General features: G+C 34.1%; 1 protein-coding gene across 2 annotated transcripts in view; it reads left to right on the top strand.

Moving 5' to 3' along the window:
* Positions 1-14,333, top strand: part of LOC150100657 (src kinase-associated phosphoprotein 2-B-like) — a 94,417-nt gene extending 80,084 nt beyond the window's left edge. For both annotated transcript variants that reach the window (XM_090401202.1, XM_090401203.1), the window contains 2 exons: positions 656-731; positions 10,613-14,333. In XM_090401202.1, the coding sequence (XP_090257328.1) occupies positions 656-731; positions 10,613-11,046 (510 nt within the window). In that variant the 3' untranslated portion in view covers positions 11,047-14,333. The remainder of the gene's footprint in view (positions 1-655; positions 732-10,612) is intronic.
* The last annotated feature ends 9,190 nt before the right edge of the window (positions 14,334-23,523 follow it).

Below are 23,523 nucleotides of genomic sequence, written 5' to 3'. Positions count from 1 at the left end.
ATCAAAGCAAAGTTAAATTAAGTGTCTGTGTAACCTTAACAGTAGACTGAGAAGAAAGACCATAAGTTCGATTATAATTGCTGAAAAGAGGAACTTTTTCTAGGCCTTTTTTTCAGCCATTTCCTCAGATAGTATTCTTTAGCACAGGCAATATGTTTTTTTTCTCTTGGAAACTTGGGTTTTTAAGAAAACTGACAATAAAACACTATTTCAGAACATATGTAGGGTTAGGGACCATATAGTAGAGCAGTAGCAGCTGTCTGCCATCCCCTCCTTATCAGTCTTCAAAAAGTTAGTTAAGGCTAAATGGCCTTGCTTTACTTCCTTTGGAGAATAAAAAGCATTAGAAGATTCATTTTATTCATAATAATGATAATTTGATAATGGTTAATCATCTGTTTCTTTTGAACAGATGATTTTTGAGCTATTAGAATTTGGTAATCTAATAGCTGAAGGTGATAATTTTTGACATCCCTTATTTTTGTTTTATAAATGTAAAGTCAAGAAATATAAATATTCCTTATGTTGATTGCAAGCAACCTTTATAGATATATATTTTTATTTAATGAGTTTCTTTCAAAATTATTATTGTAATGTTTTTTTTTTTTTTTTTTCATTTATTAATTTCTGTATTATTTATTTTACTAAATTTTAGTTTATTGCTACATCCATAAAAGATATGGAAGAGTGGATTGCTGCAGTTGATCACAATAACAAAATTCCATGTACTGGTAAGAAAGCTATAGCATTTTAAAAATTGATTTTTTCTAATTTTTTTTTTAAATTCTAAATCACAAATATTTATTTCCCGAATTGCCCAATTCATTCTTCCTTGAAATTACATTTCCTACCATGTAATTGTCACTGGACCAACAGAATATCAATGTCATTTTATTATGTACTCTGTTTGTATTATGGAATGCATTTATAATAATGGCATATCAAAATTCCTGGCAATTGATAGCAATACTGAATATATAAATAGTTTAAGCAACAAGAAATCAACTTGCCATCCATTCAGTAAATTTAATAAGGACAATTTGACTCTCATTATAGCAAACACTACTATAACAAACTACTGAAAAGTCATGACCAACCAAAGCTTTACAAGTACAATGCTGTGCTAAAAGAAATTGACTATAGCCAACTATCTGCTGTAATAAACAGTTTCTATAGTCCCTGTGAGTATGCTAATAGTGAGTCTGTTGTGTTCATTTAGGTGCAGAATTGGATTTGTATTGATAAACAAAATTGTAAGAACTTTGAATTAAAGGTTTTATTATCGTCATTAGCAGATATGTATGGAGTAATATACATTACTTGGAAAGAAGTTTAATGGACACAATAGTGTGAGGAACAAACAGCCACGGTGCCCACCTTAATAAGATGTAGGACCTCCTTTCATTGCAATAACTGCAGCAATCCTACAGGACATACTTTCCACAAGCATACAATAGCAGCCAATGGGAATTTTGGACCATTCTTCCTGTATGCATGTAATGAGGTTCTGGACTGTTGTGGGATGGATGTCCATTGACTTCACCTGACACTTCAGTTCATTTTGCAGATGTTCAGTAGTGTTGAGATCAGGACTCTATAGAGGCAAGTCATGTGTAACGTTCATGTCCACAAACTACTCAGTCACAGCAGCAACCTTATGACACAGTGCATTATCTTTGCTGAAGGAGACAATGGTCAGTTCCTTAGAAACGCCACAAAGTAGGAAGCATTGCGTTGTCCAGGATGTTCAAATACCTTTTGAGTTCATTATTTGTGGCATCACAAACAGAGGTCTGAGGCCAAACCAGGAAAAACAGGACCATACCATCACACTGCCACCTCTGATTTTCATAGTTTGGGTTACGCACTCTGGTAAGAAGAGACATTCACCAGATATCTGCCACACTTGTCCATCTGCTCGATAGAGAGTGTAGTAGATATAGAGTGATGAATCACTCCATAACTGTTTTCCAAGCTTCCACACCCTTCTGTACACGCTCTTTGATGAAGAACAATGCTACATGTTGGTTCGGATAATGTGGGGCTTACATATTGCATTTCTGCCATGGAAACCCATGTTGTGAGCTGTGGTTTTGAATGTTTTTATGCAGATTTGTGTTCCAGTGGATGCCTGGAACTGTGCATTCAACGTGTCGGCCAACAAATGGCAGCTTTTACATGTTATCTCTCATAGTGCCCTATGATCATATTCAGTAAGTGGTGGGTTGTCCACCAGGTAGCATTTGCAGTTGACTCCCTGTGCTTCCAACTCAGTATAGAATCACTGATTGACCTGGGATGGCCCAATTTGCCAAACAGATAGGTTTGCAACATTGCATCCTATCACAATGCCTCTTTCAAACTCCATCAGTTTCCCTTCTCTCAGCTGTTTCACCTGGTTACAGTTTTACTGACTTGAGAGCATCATATTCCTCCAATTTATACCAGCTACAAACACATGACTTATTACATGGCACAATGCACCTTGTTCATGGGGGTGTCCATTGCTCAATCTTATGCATTTTCTGGGGATGGTCTCTTATTCTTTCCCTCCACTCTGTATATAATCCCAATTTAATAATCTGGAAGAAACCATCATGAACTTGCCTCCATTATATCACTTCTCATATCTGCTAAGCTCTGCATTTTGCATTTCTCAGTCTTTCCCCTCCCCTCCCATTACATGGGAGGGGAGAGGAAAGTCAGATGTTCAGATGATCAGCAGTTGTCAAATCAGAACTTTGTACAGCGGTACAACCACTTACTTATTACTGCTTGTCATTGCTTATCATAAATCACAGCTCATTCAGTATGTGTTTTGAACTTAAGTCTCTAGTCTCTGTTGACCTTCACCTCTAGATCCCAAATCTTGTCCACTTCTAAAACACAGTTTCCAGTGCAGTTCACAGCCTTACTTCTGAATTTTAAAGTTCAAAACCTTGCACTCAGCAAAATTAAAATAGGATATTACTATTTCTTTATCCAGACTAAAGCTATATCTTATTGAAATTTTATTGAAAGGGACTTGACACTAATCATCACTGTTTGTTATTGTCATCTTTGCTGAGAATGAAAAAAAATGAAGAGAATTCAGGATCAGATTTTTACTTTAAGACAAATAGATGAGAAGCCATAGAATATAACAGGGATTTATATTTATATTATGTGTATCTGGAAAATCATAAATTGCCATGGTCATGAACACCCATATTAGATTTATTTAGGGGTGTAACATCTGCATAAAAATAGGGGCCGAGATGAATATCGTCAAATTCTGATGTCTGGTTTGCCACTTTCTGTTAATAATGTCAATTACAGATGATGAATAACAGTGGAGAAAATTTGCAACTTTGTTTTACATCTGATATGACATCAAACCATCTTCCTGTACTGCCTTCAATTCTAACAGTTGATTTACAACTTGGGTATAGGCCACATATTGATCAGTATAAAGTAATATTGCCCTGTTCAGTTATGTGAGTTTGAGCATTTCTGGTTGAATATAGTCTTCTCCAGTTGCCTTTATGTATTTCAGGTTTTTGATGGTTTTTCTGCCTTAAGGATTGATATGTACTCCTGATTGTATTACTCTTGAATAATTTCTATCTCTTTTCTTCACTTCTTGTTTCATTTAACAATTGTTCATTGTAATTACTCCAGACATTTAGAATATCTTTATCCTCTGTTTTTGTGTTGCTTTATGATCTTGATTCATGTTCCACTACTCTTTCCTTAATTTCTAAGCCATTTTAGTAGCCTCCAGAATATTTTGCCTTTGTCTTGATATTTATTTTCCATATTCTTACCAAAGTTTTTCATAACTTTTGTTTGGCTACTTTTATATATTGCTTCAGTTCCTTACATATGTTGCTTCACTTCTTTACATTTTTATCTGTATTTTCCCATAGCACATGCTGACTTATTGTCTAGGACCTTTAAGTATATTTCTTTTCCATAACTACCTCCAACTTCATGAGTCCATTCATGGAGTTATACTTTTTGTTTTCTTATATTATTATTACATGACACCTCCAGGGAGTCCAAAGACTCATCGAGGGAGGGCACTTACTCTACAACTCTGTCTCCACCAACCACAACTACCATCACCATCTACACCAACGGCATCTACTGTCCACCATCACTATCCATCCATGTCAACGGCGGGATTTGAACTCGCAGCCTTTTGGCCGGAGCGCAGATACACTAACCACTTGGCCAACCAGGCCAGTTATAGATAGCTTGACATGCCTGAATATGCCTTCATCACATAGGTGAATTAATGCTTTAGAGTCTTTCACTGAGTCCAATTTGATTCATGTTTTCAAAATTAAAAATTTTGAAAACAAGAATTTATACAAGAATAAATAAATATTTATATATTATTATTTTATTTTTTTCAAAAAAGTTCAAAATTTCTTGAATATTTGAACATGCAGCTCACCTGTGAAAACTGCTCAACTTTGATTCTTAAAACTTTTGTACATTTTTTTTTTCTTGGAATATGAGTTATTTTTATCCTGCTCAGAACTAAATGATGATTGCTTCTTATTTCAGATTGTCTGTTTATTCATGTATTCTGAACAAGGTGCATGAAGATAGATATCACCATCTTTATGTGATATAAGAATGTTCCCTTGACTATGTTCTTTAGTCAAGGAAACATTTCTTGTCTTTTATGTGAGAAGACAAGAAATTCTCTTCTCCTGTTTATTTTTTCTTTAAATTTTTCCAAAACATTTCTGTATGTGTAGCATTCATTTCTTACTTTACTGTTTAGATCTATAACAAGGAGCACCTTTACTTATTTCTTTGTCAACTACCTTCTGTAATGACTCAAAAAAAGAAAAAAAGGAAAAAAAAATCCTCACTTCTTTAGAACTGTCTGGTCACTATACACACAATAATTCCCATTGTATAATTTCTCAAATTTGGCATATACCCACATCACTTTACTTGAAATTGCTCCCATTCAAGTTCACATTTACTGTTGAATACTACAGCTACTCCCTCCCTAATCATTACTGGCTGAATATAACTTGTAGTTTTTAGAACTATTCTTCCGGTATAAAATGACAAAGATGTCAAATAGAAACTGTTTTTTCCCCCCGACTACATGCAGCTCATCACTATCCAGTGCAAAAAATGGGCATCATTCATTCCTTGCATGATAGAGCCTATAGAATTTCTAAGAACATAGATAAAAGAAACCAAGAGTTACAGTATCTTGAGGTGGCATCATGTAGTAGACCCTGTATTTGGATACCGCTAAAAGCTATTTGGTTTAGAAGAAATAGCGATATAGTTAAAGTAGAACTAGATTGTATTGTGTTAACTTAATTAGATTTAGGTTAAAATTTTTTAAATCTAATCAAGTCTTTCTGCATAGTAAGTTATATAGTGTGGCACATGGCACCGATGCGAAGCAGAACAGTGGCATCCAAAGGCATCATTCCTTGTTTAAGGAATTCAGTCAGAGGGACTTCATTTAAGTCTAAAGTAAATGGACAATGATTTGAAAGTGATAGTGGTGGAAGAGCATGCTGAAAATGCTACGAAAGCAAAGGTCAGAGGTGTCAGTTCAGTTCGTGAGATTGAAGCGGTGGAAGAGAGAATACATGTGAAAATATGTGCATTGGTGTACCGTAAGATAGTATTGAAAGAGATGTTAAAGGTAACATGAGAGAAGTATGGTATAGTATGGTATGAGGAAGAACATGAAAGAGCCACAGTATGATGAGCTTGACAGAATTGAGCTGAGGAGAGCCATAATAGCAAATGAGTCGATGCATAGGTTGCAGGAGGAATAATGTGCAATTTGATACACAGGATAAAGTGAGAGCTGGAGCGAATGCAGAAACGTCTGGCGAGTGGTTCAGCTGATTAACAGAAAGAACGAAGTGCAAGAAGAAAGAAAGGAATGTTTGGCTAAGAGAAGGAAAATTTAAGTCTTTATGGCGATTCTATCCTAAGAGGTGTGATTGGTGAGAAAGTAACAAAATTATGCTTCCCAGGTGCAAAAATTAATGATGTTGCTATAATGGCCTGTATGAGTCTTATTTCTCTCTTAATTAAATGCACTTTATCCAAGGATCCAATTCACCCTAGAAGAAGTAAATAAACAGTTAGCCTTTTTAGATCTTTTAATTCTTTGTCAACCAGATAGTAACTTATATTTCTTAGTTTTTTGGAAGAAGATTCATACAGGCCATTATATCCATAGTGAATCTCATCACCGTCCTAGTCAAAAGGCTGGAACTATTAAAACACTAGTTCATTGGGTCCACTTCTTATGTTCTTTAGATGAACTATTACAGAAAGAATTACAACATATTATTTCCACTTTTTTATCTAATGGATATAAGAATTCTTTCATCAAAAGAGCTTTAAGTAGTTTGATATATCTTCCTCTTCAAATACAGAAGAAATGACGTGTATTCCTATCCCTTATGTGCAAGGTATTAGTGAATGCATACCGAAAGTTTTAAAAGCACTAAATATTTTTGTTACCTTTCACCCCATCAGAAAAATCTCCACCTTTCTCACTTCTCCAAAGGACAAGCTTCCAGATTCCTTGCTCTTGTGGGTTATCTTATTTTGGGCAAACAGGAAGGTCTACTTTTATTCAGCTAGAAGAACACAAGTCTTATATTCAATACCTTGAGCCTGAACAGTCTGGAGTTGTGGAGCATACTATCAATAGTAGATATAGAGTTCATTGGAACAAGACAAGTGTTGCATCGTTATTTATGTAAATTAACTTAATTACGCACCTTTCAACTTCACAAACCAATTACTCCATGTACCAACCTGGATTTTGCGTCTATCTCCTTTTCAAGCATAAACACATTTATTTAGTTTAATGACTGCACCAGCTTATGCCCTATGATAATAAATTATACTACTCAGGGAGATACTGCCAATAATCCAGATTTGTAACTACCCGTTAACTCTCCTGGTCAGTCGTGGCCAAAATTATCTCACTTTAACTCTACCCTCCCGCGACAAGTACGTATTTTTAGAGCGGTGAGTTGACACTCTTAATCAGGCAAGACTCAGTTTAGAAAAAGAATACATGTTTATTCTACAATATGAATACACATTAATTAATTACAAAACTCGCACGACTAAAGATTGCAATACGCTGCAGTTATATGGTGTCAATGGGACATTATATCAAGCAATACTTAGTCTTTACTTAGTTTTTGAGTTGTAAGTCAGCAGTTAGAATTGAAGGAAGTACAGGAAGATGGTTTAATGTTAAATCTGGTGTGAGACAAGGATGTACATTATCCCCTTTGTTATTCATTATCTATATGGATCACATTATGAAGGAAAGTGGTATTAAACATGATATAAAAATTGGAGATGTTAATGTCAGCTCTTTTCTTTATGTGGATGATGTTATACTTCTAAATAAATCCGCTACAAGTCTGCAAGATTCTCTGACTAAATTGAATAGCTGTTGTAATAGATATGGTATGAAGGTCAGCAATAAAAAGACAAAGACAATGAAAATAGGCAGAATCATTGTAAATGTCAACCAGGGAGAAAACATCACTATCAACAATAACATAGTCAATGAGACTTTTCTTATTCCTTGCCTCTTCTCTCCATGTGAATTTGTGCACCTTTTTATGTTGGAACATGGTGTTAGTAATAAACAGGCCATGTCCTGAGCAGAAATCTAACAGTTATTTGCCATTATTATTGGCTTTGCTCTTTTCTCCAAATTTTCCCAAAATATTTTTGTATGTCTGACAATCATTTCCTAATCTGCTATTTAGATCTCCAACAAGGACCAACTTTTCCTTTTTCATTGTGTCAGTTGCTTTTTCTAAAACATCAAAAAATTCTTCTGCTTCTACCTTAGTAGAGCCTTCTGTGGTACCATAGGCACAAATAAGTCTCATTGTCCAATTCCCCAATTTGATATTTGCCCATATCACTCTACTTGGGACTGTCTGCCATTGAAGAAGATTAGCCTTGTATTTTGTGTTGAATACTATGGCCACTCCTTCTTTTCCTTGATGGTCATTTCCTGAATATAACATTTTGTAATGACTTTTAATGTGATTATATTGATCAAGTGCATATAATAAACAACTATGTTATACCAACTAAGGCTGTTGGCATCTTCAGGGTACATAACTGATGTAAGGCACTAAAAAGTAAAAAACTGTTACAAACTATAATCAACCGATTCCAATTATATTAAACCAAGTATTAAGAGGTTGTTTAATATAATTGGAATCGGTTGATTCAGTTTTTTACTTTTAATGCCTTATATCAGTTATGTACCCTGAAGATGCCAACAGCCTTAGTTGGTGAAACTAGTTGGTAGTATAACATAGTTGTTTATCATAATGCACTTGATCAATATAATCCCATTAAAAGTCATTCCAGAGCTTTTTGGTCAAGAAAATTAAACGTTTTTTAACAATAACATTTTGTATTCATTGTTCAGAAAGATCTCGCCAATTTTTGTCTTTTTTGTTTCAGTCACCCCTATTATGTCGATCTGGTACTTAGCTAGCTCCATTTCTTTGCCATGCAGGCTTCTTATATTGATAGTACCGATCTTTAACTCTAGTGATGTTGAGTCAGAGTGTGCTTTCAGATTTGTTCCAGTAGTTGACTTTTCGCTGTTTGCCTGGTTCCCTGGCAAAAACAACTGGGGGCCTTGTTTAACCGGACGACCCCAGCCGGCATGAAATTTTGTCATGTTGTACCATCATTTTCTATATTGGTTTAAGCCAATAAGAATACAATTTGGTCGGCTAAATTCCAAATTGCCAGCCCATCCTCGTTCGTTCAGTGTCCAGGTAGATACCCAACATGGTGTACCACGAGAAGGTGAGGATTGGACATTAGGTCAGAAGCCCTGGTCGGTTCTCTGCATTCCTTTAAAGGCTATGTAGTCTCCTCTCAGTTATATAGCTTTGATCCATGTGACCTTTGAACTCAAATTCCTATCCACCAATATGCGAAGATCCCTTGACTCTTCAGTTTCTTGTAGCATAACCCGTCTAATATAATATGCTGCTGGAAATCTCATCATGCCAAAATGCATAACATTACACTTACTAACATTAAACTGATAGCCATTTTTCTTTTGCCCAAATTTCCAGCCTGTTCAAATAATTTTGTAAGTGCTGGATATCAGCAACATTCCTGATTGCCCTGCCTATCTCCTGTTATAGATTGAACAATAATGACCCAAGGACTGAACTCTGAGGCACACCACTGTTCACCTTAAATCTGGAAGATTTACATCCATTGTATACCACTTTTTGATATCTGTCAACCATCCCCTGATCCAAGTTAAGAGTTTATATTCCAATCCCATATTCTCCAGTTTATGCAACAGCCTTTCATGTAGTATCCTATGAAATGCCTTAGGAAAATCTAACATTATCATAGTATATCCATTCTCTTTATCCAACTCGGCTGCTCATATTTTATAACATTGTTATAAAATATGAGCAAATAGCTAAAACATGACCTTCCTTTAGTAAACCCATGCTGCTCCTTGCAGAGTATAGCTTGTTTGTCCATCCATTTTTGTTTGTGAGTTCTTATCAACTTCTCTAAAACCTTTACCACCACACAAGAGATACTGATAGGTCAGTACTTAGACACATCAGGTTTTGCATCACCCTTGTATGATGGAACTATCATGCATCCCTTTCATTCCTGAGCTGAGACCCAAGTTATACAAACAAGTGAAAGGCCTAGCTAGTTTGGATGAACATTCCTTTAGCAAACAGGCTGATCTTCCATCTGTCCCTATAGACAAATTCTTATCCAAGTTATGCAACAGCTCTTCAACCTCATTTTCTTACTCCTCTAATTCTTCATCCAATGTAGCAGTAGCACTGTGCACCATGTTTTATACACCTGGTTGATATATATATCTTAGCAAAGTGCACACTCATTAGCTTCCAAAGCTAGAGTACTATCTGCATTCAATAAAATTATTCTTTCTTTTTCTTGTGGCATAATGATAAAATTCTTTTGGATTGCCTTTAGCTTGCATGGCCAATTTCTTTTCATACTCTGATTTAGCTTTCTGCACAATACTTGTTACTTTTCTTGCCTGGCTTTATATATTTCATAACTCATCTCACTCTTATTCTCACGATATTCTTTCCCCATCTTCCTCTTGTGGATCTCTTGCTTAATAAGATTGCACATCCATTTCATCCCAAACTATATATTCTTTGAACACTAGAATACTTTCAGATACTGCATCATTTAAGCACTTTTTCAAAGATTCCCATGCATTGCTGAATTTTTCCCATTCAGTAACTGATACCATGGGACCAAAGATAGTAGTCTCCTAAGTTGATCATAATTTCCAGCTTTATAGTTCAGCATATCACCTGTTCTAATTGGAGTATCAATGCAATTAGGTACTTCCCATGAAAGCACAGCATGATCACTGCCACCATCTGATGGTAAAATAGCCATATTTTTAATAGAGGTGCTAGAATATATGAGATGTTAGAATTTTTATTACATCAATGTCTTGCATATCTATTCATTATCACACACTTGAAATAAGTATGTTTTGCTAAACATTTATAATAATGCATTTTTTTTTTATTCATAGTGCAATTAAGTAATGAAAATGAGAAGAATTCAGATAAAGCTCAAGTCGAAGTACGTCACACATTAAATTGTCCTGCAGGTGATAATGAAGATATATATGAAATAGTTGAAGAAGACACAGTAGATAAAAGTGATAATAGTGCATGTGAAAAAACTGAACCTGCTTTTGAAGAATTATACACAGATGCTGAAAGTGTATTTAATGAACATAGTGGTAGATTAAACTGTAAAGATACTTTCAATCCACATGACTGGTATGTTGGATTGTGGGATTGTGCAGGAGATGATGAGACTGAACTGAGTTTTTCACGTGGTGAACTTATTAATATTATTAGTAAGGAGTATGACTCATATTCTTGGTGGATTGGAGAGTTGAATGGGAAACTTGGATTTGTACCAAAGTCATATCTTATGGAAGCATATGAAATAATCTGAAATGTTATGTAGCAAGAATGAAGTTATATTTGATATGTATATACTGTTAAACCTTTTTAAACTGTATTGCACCAGATAAGATCATGTATAAAAATCCTATTTACATAGTTTTTATCAATTTTTTTAAAATGACATTACGTTTCTAGTAACAAAGGTCTTGTTCTATGATAATTAATCTTGTTTTTTGCTCATTTATTTTGCTATTGACTGTTTAACTGGAATCAGAATAAGTCATTGCACATACATGAAATCTGCACCATAACAGTGTGCAGCATTATTTTAGCATGCTTTATTTGATATATATATATATATATATGTAATGAATGTATACTTAAAAAATACTCATTTTATTGTTATTATTTTATTCTTGACTATCCTGTTAAGCATTTTTAAACAGTAATAAGATCAAGTGAAAAATTGATCTTATTACTGATGTGAAAAATTATATGTGCATTTATATATATAGGTTAATATTGGTAAGTCGTAGCAGAGGAAGGTATAGTTAAAAGGATAAAATGTAAGGAATATTATATTTTTAGGGGAAGATATATTTATATTTTAGGAAAAATATATTTTTATTATATTTTAAAATAGGGAAGAGAGTTGCTGATGAGAGAATAAGAACTGCAACCAACATGAGTGGTTCATTAAGAAGGTAATAGCAAGGTGATGGAAGACAGTACATTGGAGCCTAAAAATATGGAATTTTGTTAAAAAGGTATATGTTGAACTTCAAAGATGCAATACGACAAATTTAGAAAGAGATTTTGCACACCATGGCATCAGATACTGTAAAAGAAAACTATGCACAGTGTTTTATGGAAGTGGCATCAGACTGCATACCTAAAAGAATAAATTGGGTAAGAGGTAAATCAATAGGCAGCATCATTGAGCAGAAGCTGGAGGAGTGTAAGGAAAGGGCAAGCCCACAAAATAAAAGAGCACAGACAACAAGTGTGACTCAGCATAGTATAAAGGAAGTGGAAATTGGCTGAGCAGGCCAGAAGAAATCCCAAGGTGATTTTATGTGTGGTGAGCAAAAGGTGATGACTTTAATGAATGTAGATTGTTGGAAGATGATAGCTGTAGAAGAAATAATTAGTAATTACTTATCTATTCAGGGGTTTTATCATTCATGTTGAGATAATGCACTATCTAATTGTGTAGACTGATGTTACAATAAAGGTAGAGTGGAAGAGTGATTATGAAAGATAACTTCAGTGTGTCAAAAAACATAACAGCAGAAGAAATAGTTGAATGAATATCATAACAGTATTAACATCTTTTTTTATAAAATAGTTCATTTGGTGTTAATACCATTAAAATAAGTTATGAATAATGTTCAACACCTAATCTTGTCTATTGGATAGACAAGATTAGGTCTGAATGAATGAGTGATCACTTGATAAGAAAGTATTATCATTCAGGTTAAGGTAATGCCCTATATAATGTGGTGTGTACCAGTATAAAAAAAAAAAAAAAAAGCAGATGAGCTGGAAGCACTCGTTCTAATACAAAATCTCAATGCAAATATGACTGTAGGATCAGATGCTATATCTGTCCTTGTAATGCAAATAGTATCAGAGAATTAATAGTGTTGCTGACCAAATTATTTAATGTTTCAGCACTGACATTGTTCCTGAGAATGAAAGGAGAGCAAGATAGTTCCATTACATAATAGAACATGAATTACAAACTCAGCAGTATCTCAGGAGCAGTAGTTAAGTATTAGGAAAGTTATTAAGATAGCAGATAGGAATATGATACTGTATGGGAGAATCATGATTTTGTGAATGAGAGGTCTTATCTATAATTTACTTATTTTCAGTAATAAAGTTAGTTGAGTTGGATAAAGGATATGTCCATGTCATGATGCTGCTGGATTTTGCAAAGATGGGATACCTCTGTAAGCTAGTGTAAATTAGAGCAAATGACAATAGGCATGAAGCTGGTAACACCAGAGAATAGCTGATAGATATCAGAGTAGTGGATGGTGAAGCAGAATCTTGTAGAAATCAGGTGACTAATGTGCTACATAACTCCATGTGTGGACGTTTGCTTTTAAGTTTCTGAGATTTCAATTGAAAATGAGATTCCCAATATCACTGGTGTATTTGTACACCAGTGATATTGGGAATGGTTTGAAGGTGACTACTTAATTTGCCTAATGATACTTAACTAAGAACGGCAATTGTAAATAACAGTGTAAATATATCTTGCAGGATGATTTGGATATCTGGCATTGTAGACACAGAATAATGGTTGGCAGTTCAATATGACAAAGTGTAAGATAATCTTTTGGAAGCTTGTATCTTTCTGGTAGTCAAAACAGTAATAAGCTGTGCATTATATTTCTTGGATTGTGATTTGATAAGTCTGGAAATTTTTGGGGATAATAGCAGACAGGGAGTTGAAGGTTAGAGGTCATATTGCAAACATGCACTAATTAGCAGGAAAAAAAAACATGTTGAGAAACACATTGACAAGTAGGGAAAAGCAAATTATTATCCTTCTTTATAAGGCTTTGATATGAGACACCTAGACTACTAAGCATGGCCATCTGGATTTTCCTGAGAATGAGGAGGTGGTGGTGGTTCAAAGTTTGGTGACTAAGATCATGCAAATCTATAGAATGCTTGTAGATTGACAAGATGCTGTAGAAAATTTTATAAAGATAAATAAAATAAATTATAAATATATTCTACTATATATAAAGGGTTTCATGGGCAAATTTGGGAGCATTTTTTCAGTACCTAAAATAGTAGGGAAGAAAACAAGTTGATTGTCCCTAGAAGTTAAGTAAGAGTGTAGTGATGACTAATTGTTTGCTTGGGTGGTGAATAAGTTATGTTAGATGGTTGCAAGTTTAAGGAAAGGCATGATAGGTGTGTGAATAATGGTTAATGTGGCCATCTTGTAATTAGTGTTCTGACTCCATGAAGGTACCCGAGTTGTCATCATAATGACATCAGCTCTGTCAAAAAAAAAAAAAAAAAACTATCAAAGGTGGCATGAATTTTTACGAATTATCTAAATTCCTTCATTCCTAACTTATTAAATGTATTTGACAATAATTTGAAATATTGGAAGGTATTTGATTATATAGTTTTGCTCATAATCTAATTTAATTGATTTTGAAAGGTCAGAAAAAATATTTCTAGATCTGCTTCAGCAGAAAATTGTGTTTTAGTGCTGTTTTGGAGACCATAGCATACTGCAAGCTGAAACATACTCAATTTCTGTAATGTAAGATTTCCTGGTGATATCTATTAAAAAATGTTAACTAAGTCTTTTGTGTCTATAATAGGGAAATTGCATTTGAAAATAAAATTTGAGTAAATAATATTAAAATTGCATTAAATTTTAACTGTATTACAAAATTTCATATTTGCATAGCAGTTATATTAAATGCTCATAACAGTGAACCCCAAGGCCCAAAGAAAATTAATTATAGCACAAGGTCCATTATAATGAATTTTAGATAAGAGTATCAACTCCCCTTCACTTTGGTGCACACACATATATGCACACATAGCTTTCAGGAATAAATAAAAAAACATAAATGCTAAATTAAATACCTCTCCACACAAAAAACTTTGACTGAGCTTTTCAAATCTTGATTTTGTTCTCCTCTCTGCACCCTATATTAGCTTACTAGGTGCTTTTCTGTTGGAGAATTTCATGTGCTAGTAGCTATGGACAGTTAGCATATATGCATATAGCATTTTGAGCTTTGAATATGCGAGTGCTAAACTGAAATCCTTCTGCACCTTGTAATTTAATTTTCAGCATTATTTCATAAGAAAAATGTGTAATGCATACCCATCAGGATCTTTGTTTGAATTTTTCCATTGGCAGGAGTATAAATGGGATTCATACTGTGAATCAACTTGAAGACAATTCATGGATGAAAACATTAAAATTTATTTTGTTATAGTGATGTGTGTGTGAGAGAGAGAAAATGGGATAGGAAAAACAAACTTCAGTGAGCACCACTGATTGAATTTCACAACAGCAGCTTTTTTTTTTTTTTAAATATAAATATTTATGGTAGTTGACATAAGATTTAAAAAAAATCTGTTTTGCCTCTTATACATTGTGTCTATCTATCCCAATGGCTTTAACAGGCCTTTAAGGCCCACAACCTTCCAAGCATGCTTGGATTTCGTGACCGAAATACGAGGATAGAATGGTCACTCCTATGCCTCAAGGTATTCTTAGCTGTAGATCCATGTGTGTTCACGGGGCTGGTTTGCCTGCTTGCGGGATGAAAAACACCAGATAAACTGGCAGAACAAACCCTACTGCCTGCGCCCAAGACCGGCTAACTTGGCAATGGCTGAGGAAGATCCTTCAGCTCCTCATGTCTCCGACGGGAATCGAACCTAGGTCCCTCCTTCCCCAGGCATATGGTTGCGAAGCGCAAAGCCACTAGGCTAACTGCGCGGCTTGTACATTGTGTGGTATTATGAATTATCAGGAAAAAAAGTAGTGTCATAGTTTTGATTTAAAGAAGTAAGAAATGGAAGAGAGATTTCATCTAGAAAATTTATGGCATTGCATTTATATTTAGTACATGCTTATTATATACATCCACACTATTGATGTCATATTTATCTGCATATACTGAAATTTCGCATTGTATGTTTTTAATGATTACACAGTAAACGTTGCTTATTGTGATCACTTTGGGACAGTCACTTTTCAGTAACAATAACCAGCTGATTACATTAAGCAAAGGATATAAAAAACTGCATCATTTATTTCAGTTTATTGTTATGAACATTATTTAATTTGTTATAAACAACTTTTTAATAACAACATAAAATTTATTTTAAAAACCTTATCTAGTGTTGTCTGTCATGTCTTGGAATATGGCAGACAACACTAGATAAGGTGCTAGATAGATAAATTGCTCCTACTCATGGCTTTCAAAGTTTGTTGCTCCATGTTGCACACTGCAATGAAGTATTCGTAGAGCTTGCATCTGGGCATTGGTCAGAGGAGCTTCTAAATTTTTTTCTTCTATAGTTTAAAGTTCTCATTGAAAGCAGCTTGACATATTTCTGACACTGTCGTTGTAGCCACCACTTGAATGTTGTTATCGGTATCCAACCAATTTTCAAATTCTTCTTTTGACATACCATCTGGGGTTTTATCAAAAATTTAATTTGTAAGATATTCAAATTCTTTGGAAGAAGGAGTTTCAGAGTTTGTCTTAAAACATCCACCTTATTGGTACAAGCAGTTTTCAATAGTCTTCTCTGAAACTTTCTTCCATGACATTGCTACCAAATGCAATGCATCAAGAAGGGAAATCTTTTTTGCAATTGCACTTGCATCAGATTGGTCTTTTATGTAATCAAATTTTATATTATCAAAGCGATAATAAGCTTTAAAAGCTTGTATGATGTCTTGATCACATGGTTGAATTAACGATGTGATGTTCGAATGCAAGAAAATTACTTTGATGTTCTTTAATGCTAAATTGTGTGTGCAGTGCGGTTGTCTACTAACACAATTTTTCGCTTTAATTTAAGATCCCACTTAACTAAGCAGTTATTGAAAGTGTCATTAGTCATCCAAGCATTTGCACTAGAACAGGCAAACTTTTGACACCTTTAAAATACCAATGATTTTTACTTTTTTTCCAACCACTAGGAGCTCTCGTGTTAGCACAACAAAACTGTCACTTGCTCTTTTGAAGATTTAAATCCTTTAGTACTTTAATTTTTAAACAAATAAGTATGCTCAGGCATGCACAAAAATAGAGTCCTGTTTCATCTGCATTGTAAATATCCTCAGGAGAATATTTTGGCCACTCGGTCTTAATCCAGATATCACCTGAAAAAAAAATCAACACTTCTGTACACAATATTCTCTTGCTTTTTCCACCTGTTAAACTGTCCATCTGTTGCGGTGAAATTTTCTTTTCCCATTGTTTTTGCAAGTTCTGTTTTTTGATGCATCAAAGACCCATTAATCGAAACATTCTTTTCACTAACATTACTAAACCAAATTTTTAATGCTGATTCAACTTGAGTATCCTTACCGGATTGGGGTCTCCTCTGATCCATGTTCTCATTAGTAAGAGCTGAAGTTTCAATGTTTGATCAGTTTTTTAAATCTTACACAAGAGCGGTTGTGAAATTTGTAAATGCACAGCTCCCCTATGGTGACTCGTTTTGGACAACTTATCATAGCACTTCAAAATTCTTTGCTTTTCTTGAAAAGATAAATCTTTAATTTTTTTACTTGCTTTTGCTATAATGCTAAGGGCTGTTTTAACGAGCATTTAAAGTCAAATTCACTTACTGAAAGAGAGCACAAAAATAAACTCCAAAAATCACAATTAGATTGTGATTTTTGGAGTTTTTTGATAACAATAACTGAATGTTTGATTACAATAGATGGATTATTTTAAAATCATTTTAAATGGTGTGTTTTGGGATCGACTGATTTTGATAACAATAGCCAATTGATGATAATATCCACGATCACAATAAGCTGATTCTACTGTATCAGCTATGAAAGATCATATCATAGATGAATCACAGGCCAGATGATCTGGTAATCCTACTTCAGAAATCAAATATTGAATCTTTTTCCAGCGACTTCAGGTCCTCTAGTAAACAGTTGAGTAGTTTTACATCCAGTAATAAAAATGATTTAACATCTTAACGTGATATATTTCGTACCACTACCATTTCCTATGATAGAAAGCCACTCTTGCATTTTAAATTAGGTCATTAAGTAATTCATATTATATTTCAAACATTGTATAAGTGCTTTCTTTTAAGGTTACACAGTGGTCAGCATTCATAGTGAAGAATTTATGGAGACAAAAACATGTTTTGGAATAATTACTTTATAATTAAGAAAATATTTGATGTTTCAACTTCTGTATTAAGGTCATTATCAGGAAAACAATATGTACAGGACACAAGTTATATGACACTACATGAAAGTAAGATGAATCTGAATGGTTTGTTAATCATTTACTCAGTCACCTCTGAAGAAAAAAAAAAAATTATTAAACAAAATACACTATCTGATCAAAAGTATCCAGACACCCCCTCTGTAATTCATAAAATGATGTCTAGATATCACTATGACTTCACTTACCGGTATAGAAGGAGGCATGGAGCTGTGTGGTGTTCAGTGATAAGAAGTACAAGCAGAATGGGGTAGGTCAAGGAAGCTCAGTGACTTTGAACGTGGACTAATTATTGGTTGCCACATCAGTAAGAAATCTGTCAGAGACATTTCAACCCTCAAGTTGCCCAAGTCAAGTTGGTGACGTGATTGTGAGGTGGAAACATGAAGGCACAATAAAACCATGGTTGGGTAGGCTGCGTTTAATGACAGACAGGGACCATCAAGCATTGAAGATCTTATAATTCCAAATACCACAGTATAGGTTAGTGGCCCACGGGCTTCATGGAAATTTTTAATGTGGCCTGCGCTATCTGAAAGGTTGAAGACCCCAGCCTTAGGCATACATATCAGGAGATTGATAACAAGCCACTTTTATGCAAAACTTTTATACCTCTATACTTAAGCATGAAAATCATCTCCAGCTGCCTTTCCACATTTCAGGTTTTTGAGGCTTTTTCTGCCTGAAGTATTGATTTGCATTCCTCTTGAAAATGTTCCAGTATGGTTCTGTTGCTGCTTGTTTTGTTTAGCAGTCTTTCAAATTAATTACACCAGGCATCTAGGCCATCCTTATCTTCGGTTTTCATGTCACCTTTATCATATTTCATTCCTTTTACTGTAGTCTTGTTTCCATTTAGCTTTTTCAATAGCCTCCAGAACATTTTACCACATTCTTGCTATTTATTTCCTGTATTCTTACCAGTCTTCCCATGAAAATATAGCTACCTTTATGCATATTTTAACACACATTTTTCTCTGTATTCTTTTAGGGCATCTGCCAACTTATTTGCCAGGAACTTTCAGTATTTCCAGAACTGTTTCTTTAACTTCTTTTGTCCACCATGGGGGTTCTAATTTTTCTATTCTTATAGACAATTTCACCACACATCTCTCTAACTGAATCAATCAATGTATTTTTAGAGTGCCACTGAGCCAACAAAATTTGGTTCTTGTTTTCAAACTGCTTCAGAACTTCTTCAATAATGCTTGTATAGTTGAGGCTACAGTTTACCTGTAAAAGCTGCTCAATTTTAATTCTTAATTTTTTTTTTTTTTACATACTGTTCTTTTCAATGTAGTATCTATTTTTATCTTGCTCAGCACTACGTAATGGTCACTTCCAATTTCAAATCCTCTGTACTCTTGATCCAGCTGATGACATCACTATCCATGATGTAGTCAGTGAGACTTTTCTTATTTCTTGTGTCTTCTCTCCATGTGAACTTGTGCATCTTTATTTTGAAACATGGTGTTAGTGACTAGTCTGTGTTGTGAGCAGAAATCCAGCAAATACTGACCATTATTATTAGCTGTCCTTTTCTCCAAATTTTACCAAAATGTTTCTATATGCTTGTTGGGATTCATTTCCTACCCTGCTGTTTAGATCTCCACCAAGGACTTTTTTCATTTTCTTTGTCAGCTGCCTGTTCTAATGACTCAAAAAATTCTTTCACTTCTTCCTTAACAGAACCTTCTGTGAGAGTATAGGCACAAATAAGTTTCAGTCCATTTACCTATTTTGAAGTGTTCCCACATCACTCTACTTAAACTTCTTGATTGGAAGGTAGTTTAATCTTAATGTTAGGTGTTGGATGCTATTGCTACTCTTTTCTTTCCTTGATTATTTCCAAAATATAATATCCTATAATCATTGTTTTAGTCTTCTTTGTCTCAGTTATGCCAATTATGTCCACATGTTACTTTCCAGTTCTTCTGCAAATTTGATTTTCTTTCTGTTTAATGATATTTGAAATTCTCAGATATTTGTGATATAAAAAGATTTACATTAATGCTGTATAATTTAACAGGTAAAATTTCAGATGATTAGAGTAGAGCCATCATGTACTGACTTATAAAAAGCAAAATATAACTATATGAAATTAGAGGAATTTCCCTACTGACATGTTTCGGGTAAATGTTCAAGTATACAGGTAGCGTAAAACTTTTATATATTGCAATATTTGAGAATTTCTGGAAGACTATAAGAAAAATTGTGAAAGAAAAACTCCTAGAAGAAGATGGGTTCAAGCAATATAGGGATTGGGAGAACCAGATTTTCATTTTAAGCCAAATAGTTCATAGATTTTTTTTTTTTTTTTGTGATTCCCACTCATGAAAGGTTGTTTTAAAACTTTTACTATTTTATCTAATATTTTTAATGTAAGGTAAAAAACCAGCACCTTTTATAGTTATGCAATGGCCTTGGTTTTTATTAGTGAGTAGGACATCATATCATCATAAAACAGCAAAAGTTTCTAAAATAATACAACATAAAAGTTGTCTTTTGAGCACTACAAAAGATATCCATGATAAGATTGCTGAGATAACCTCATCGATCTCTTAAAAGACCAGGGGTATACAAACAAAATCTTCTGTACTTTGTGGCATTTGCTATGTTGGAAGACAGATCGACTGTGTGTGGTGGAAATAGGCACATAAATCAGGACTGGCATTTCACACACACAGAAAAATACCAACTCACTACACGACCATACATAAATTCTACAGTTATGTATGTAGATTTAAAGAAGTGAGTGAAATAATATGATATCCTACTCAATGTAATAAAAACCAAGGTCTCATCTTAAATCAACTATAGACAGCAAGTATAAAAGACCTGCATATTATTAATGAATTATTCTATGAGAACTTATACATGAAAATGATGTACAAAACTAGCAATTTCTTTAAAAGTTGCACATATTTGCTAGACATAAAACCACAAAAACTTCAAGTCATGGAAACCTTAATTCGTTATATCCTACATTATTTACAAATGCAATCATTACAGTCTGTATCCCTCCCTTCCTCATAACTCCAGCAATATTGCTGTTGGTTCATTACTCTAGTATTACGAACTGTTGTGGTCACTTATTTTTTACAGTGAAAGTTTTTTTTTTAATTGAATGAAAATTTGCTTTAATGGGAACTCCTTTGAAAGAAAAATTTGCATGTTCTAATCAATTCATCGATGTTACATTAAGTAGCATTTTAATCATTGGTTTAAATACAACAGTACACCACAGTTATTGCTACTTTTATAAAATAATCATGAACCTCCTTTGATTTTATTTACCAAAGAAAATTCAAAATCCCATGAATATGACATTTCACATATTTCTCTATCAGTTTCAGGTGAACAAGTTTTAAAATGCATATTTTTTGAAAGCTTCATAATTTCTTATTCCAGGTAATCCCTCTCTTTTTTGGTGGGGAAGTAGGGAATTAGCAGTTGCAAATAAACTTAAACTGAAGTCTTTTCTTTCTTGGAGCAAAACAATGGAAGGATAATATGTGAGATTGTCAAAAATTCTTAAAATAAATATTAATCATTTTGAAATAAATTGCTAGGACATTGTACTGATAATGTAACTCTACTTTGCTTGAGTCTGTGCAGTATGCTGAGAAGGAATGTTATTCATTGTACATGAGTTTCATTCCAGTCTGAAAATTTTGTAAAATTAAGATATGCATAGCAAAAAAGAAAATTAGTTTTTTTATATGTTTCATAGGATTAAAGACGAATATACCAGCTTAACATTTCCCATATTGTTTGAATGTCAACTAGACTGTTTTTGTTCTAACTGCAAGTGCCTTAAGGTTTGGGTGTAAAAGAAATAAAATATATAGAGGGGCAGACTTACAAATAGTAAAAGATTAATGTGGTATCAACAAGTACAATTTGTGATGCACATGCATACTTCTGTATTCATAATAGGTATACCATAGCTTAGAAACATTTGGCCAGACTAATGCTAGGGTTCATATTCACATGTAGAAGGTAATCTCAGTAGACTCCCAGATTTTTCTCTGTCTAGCCATAACAGTGGTGTAAGATTTCTGATGTATTCCAAAGAACTAGATGCCTTTAATTGAGGCATCATGCAGATTGACTTTGAAGGCAATATAATAGTGCTATGGCTTTGCATTTGTGGTATTCTGAGTCTTTGACATATTCTTTGATGCACTAGTCGGTAGATTTCACTGCATGTCTGTGGTACGAAGAACGTGCAGTTACACTATGAGGAATAAACTCCAGAGTGTTTTAGAGGATAGTTTCTGAGCTCAATGGATTGAAGTAAGGATTATATTCTGATGGAAAGAATAAGCAGTTTTTATTTTATACGTAGAATTTGGCTAGTTTGAAACAAAGCCATATAGGGAAGGGAAATAAAATCTTTAACTTTTGCTTTGTTGAATTTGTTGGCTTGAAAGGAATCTGAAGATAGTATATTTTTATCATAATCATTCTGCAAGAATGTTTGTTAGAAATTAGGGTTCTTTAGTTAATGAGCTCACTGTCTCATCACTGATGCACCCAATAGCAAACATATCTACATAATGTAGCCAAATTGCCAGATTATGTGTAGCTGTGTTGGGTGCCTGCTTTTCTAGAATTTCCATATAGAGATTGGGCAAGGAAAGACTACAATGTGTCCCCCCCCCATCCAATTTCCACATAGAATTTCTAGAAAATCAACCACTCAACACAGCTACACACAAACTGATAGTTTGGTCATGCCATGTAGATGATGTGGTTGCTAGTTAGCCTCATGGCCCACACAAATGGCATGGCCAAACTATCAGTTAGTGTGTAGCTGTGTTGATTAATTTACATTTACTAACATACACTTTGCTATAGAAAAAACAAACTAATAATTGTTTCTCCCTAGTTACACACTACTTCTGTTTACAGGAAACCCATACACATGGTGAAAGGTACTTAATGAGCAATTGCACAGTCATCTATTCCAACAGTATGGGATGCTCAAAATTCTTACACATAGAACCAGGAATAGTCTTCATATGACACAGCCTTGGCTTTTAATGGTTAGAACCTCTGTAGTATATTTTATGTCCTGCTAGAATCAAAACTATTTCTATTCCTATTCAATGATGTACATTGGAAAAGATAGCTGAAGTTTGCTGTAAATATATAATCTCCAGACTTCTCTCAAACTACACATCCAAATAGCAGCCTTCATCTGTTCTCATAAGGATCAGCTTCATCTTCTTGTATATAGTTCTTTGTGCATGCAACTTAGCTTGCTTTGGACAGACTGACAGACCTCTTAACATTCACTTTGAACATAACTATGTGATCACCTATATGGCAAGTCAGGACTGTCAGACCATGCTCTGACATTCCATTACACATGATTAAAGGGAAGAGGACAAATTATATATTGCACATCTAGATATTATTTGACATCTGAAAGTTGCTAGAGATCAGAGAGAGAATTTTTAGAATCAGCATCAGCTATGAAACACTCAGCCAACCATAACCAAATATAAAAATAGAAAGTAGCAATTAGAAAA

This window comes from Typopeltis vanoorti, chromosome 12, assembly GCF_054136105.1.
Source record: "Typopeltis vanoorti isolate ZY-2024b chromosome 12, IOZ_Tvanoo_1.0, whole genome shotgun sequence".
NCBI lineage: Eukaryota > Metazoa > Arthropoda > Arachnida > Uropygi > Thelyphonidae > Typopeltis > Typopeltis vanoorti.
The sequence above is the reverse complement of the archived record's forward strand: the minus strand, read 5'-3'. Positions and strand labels throughout refer to the sequence as shown.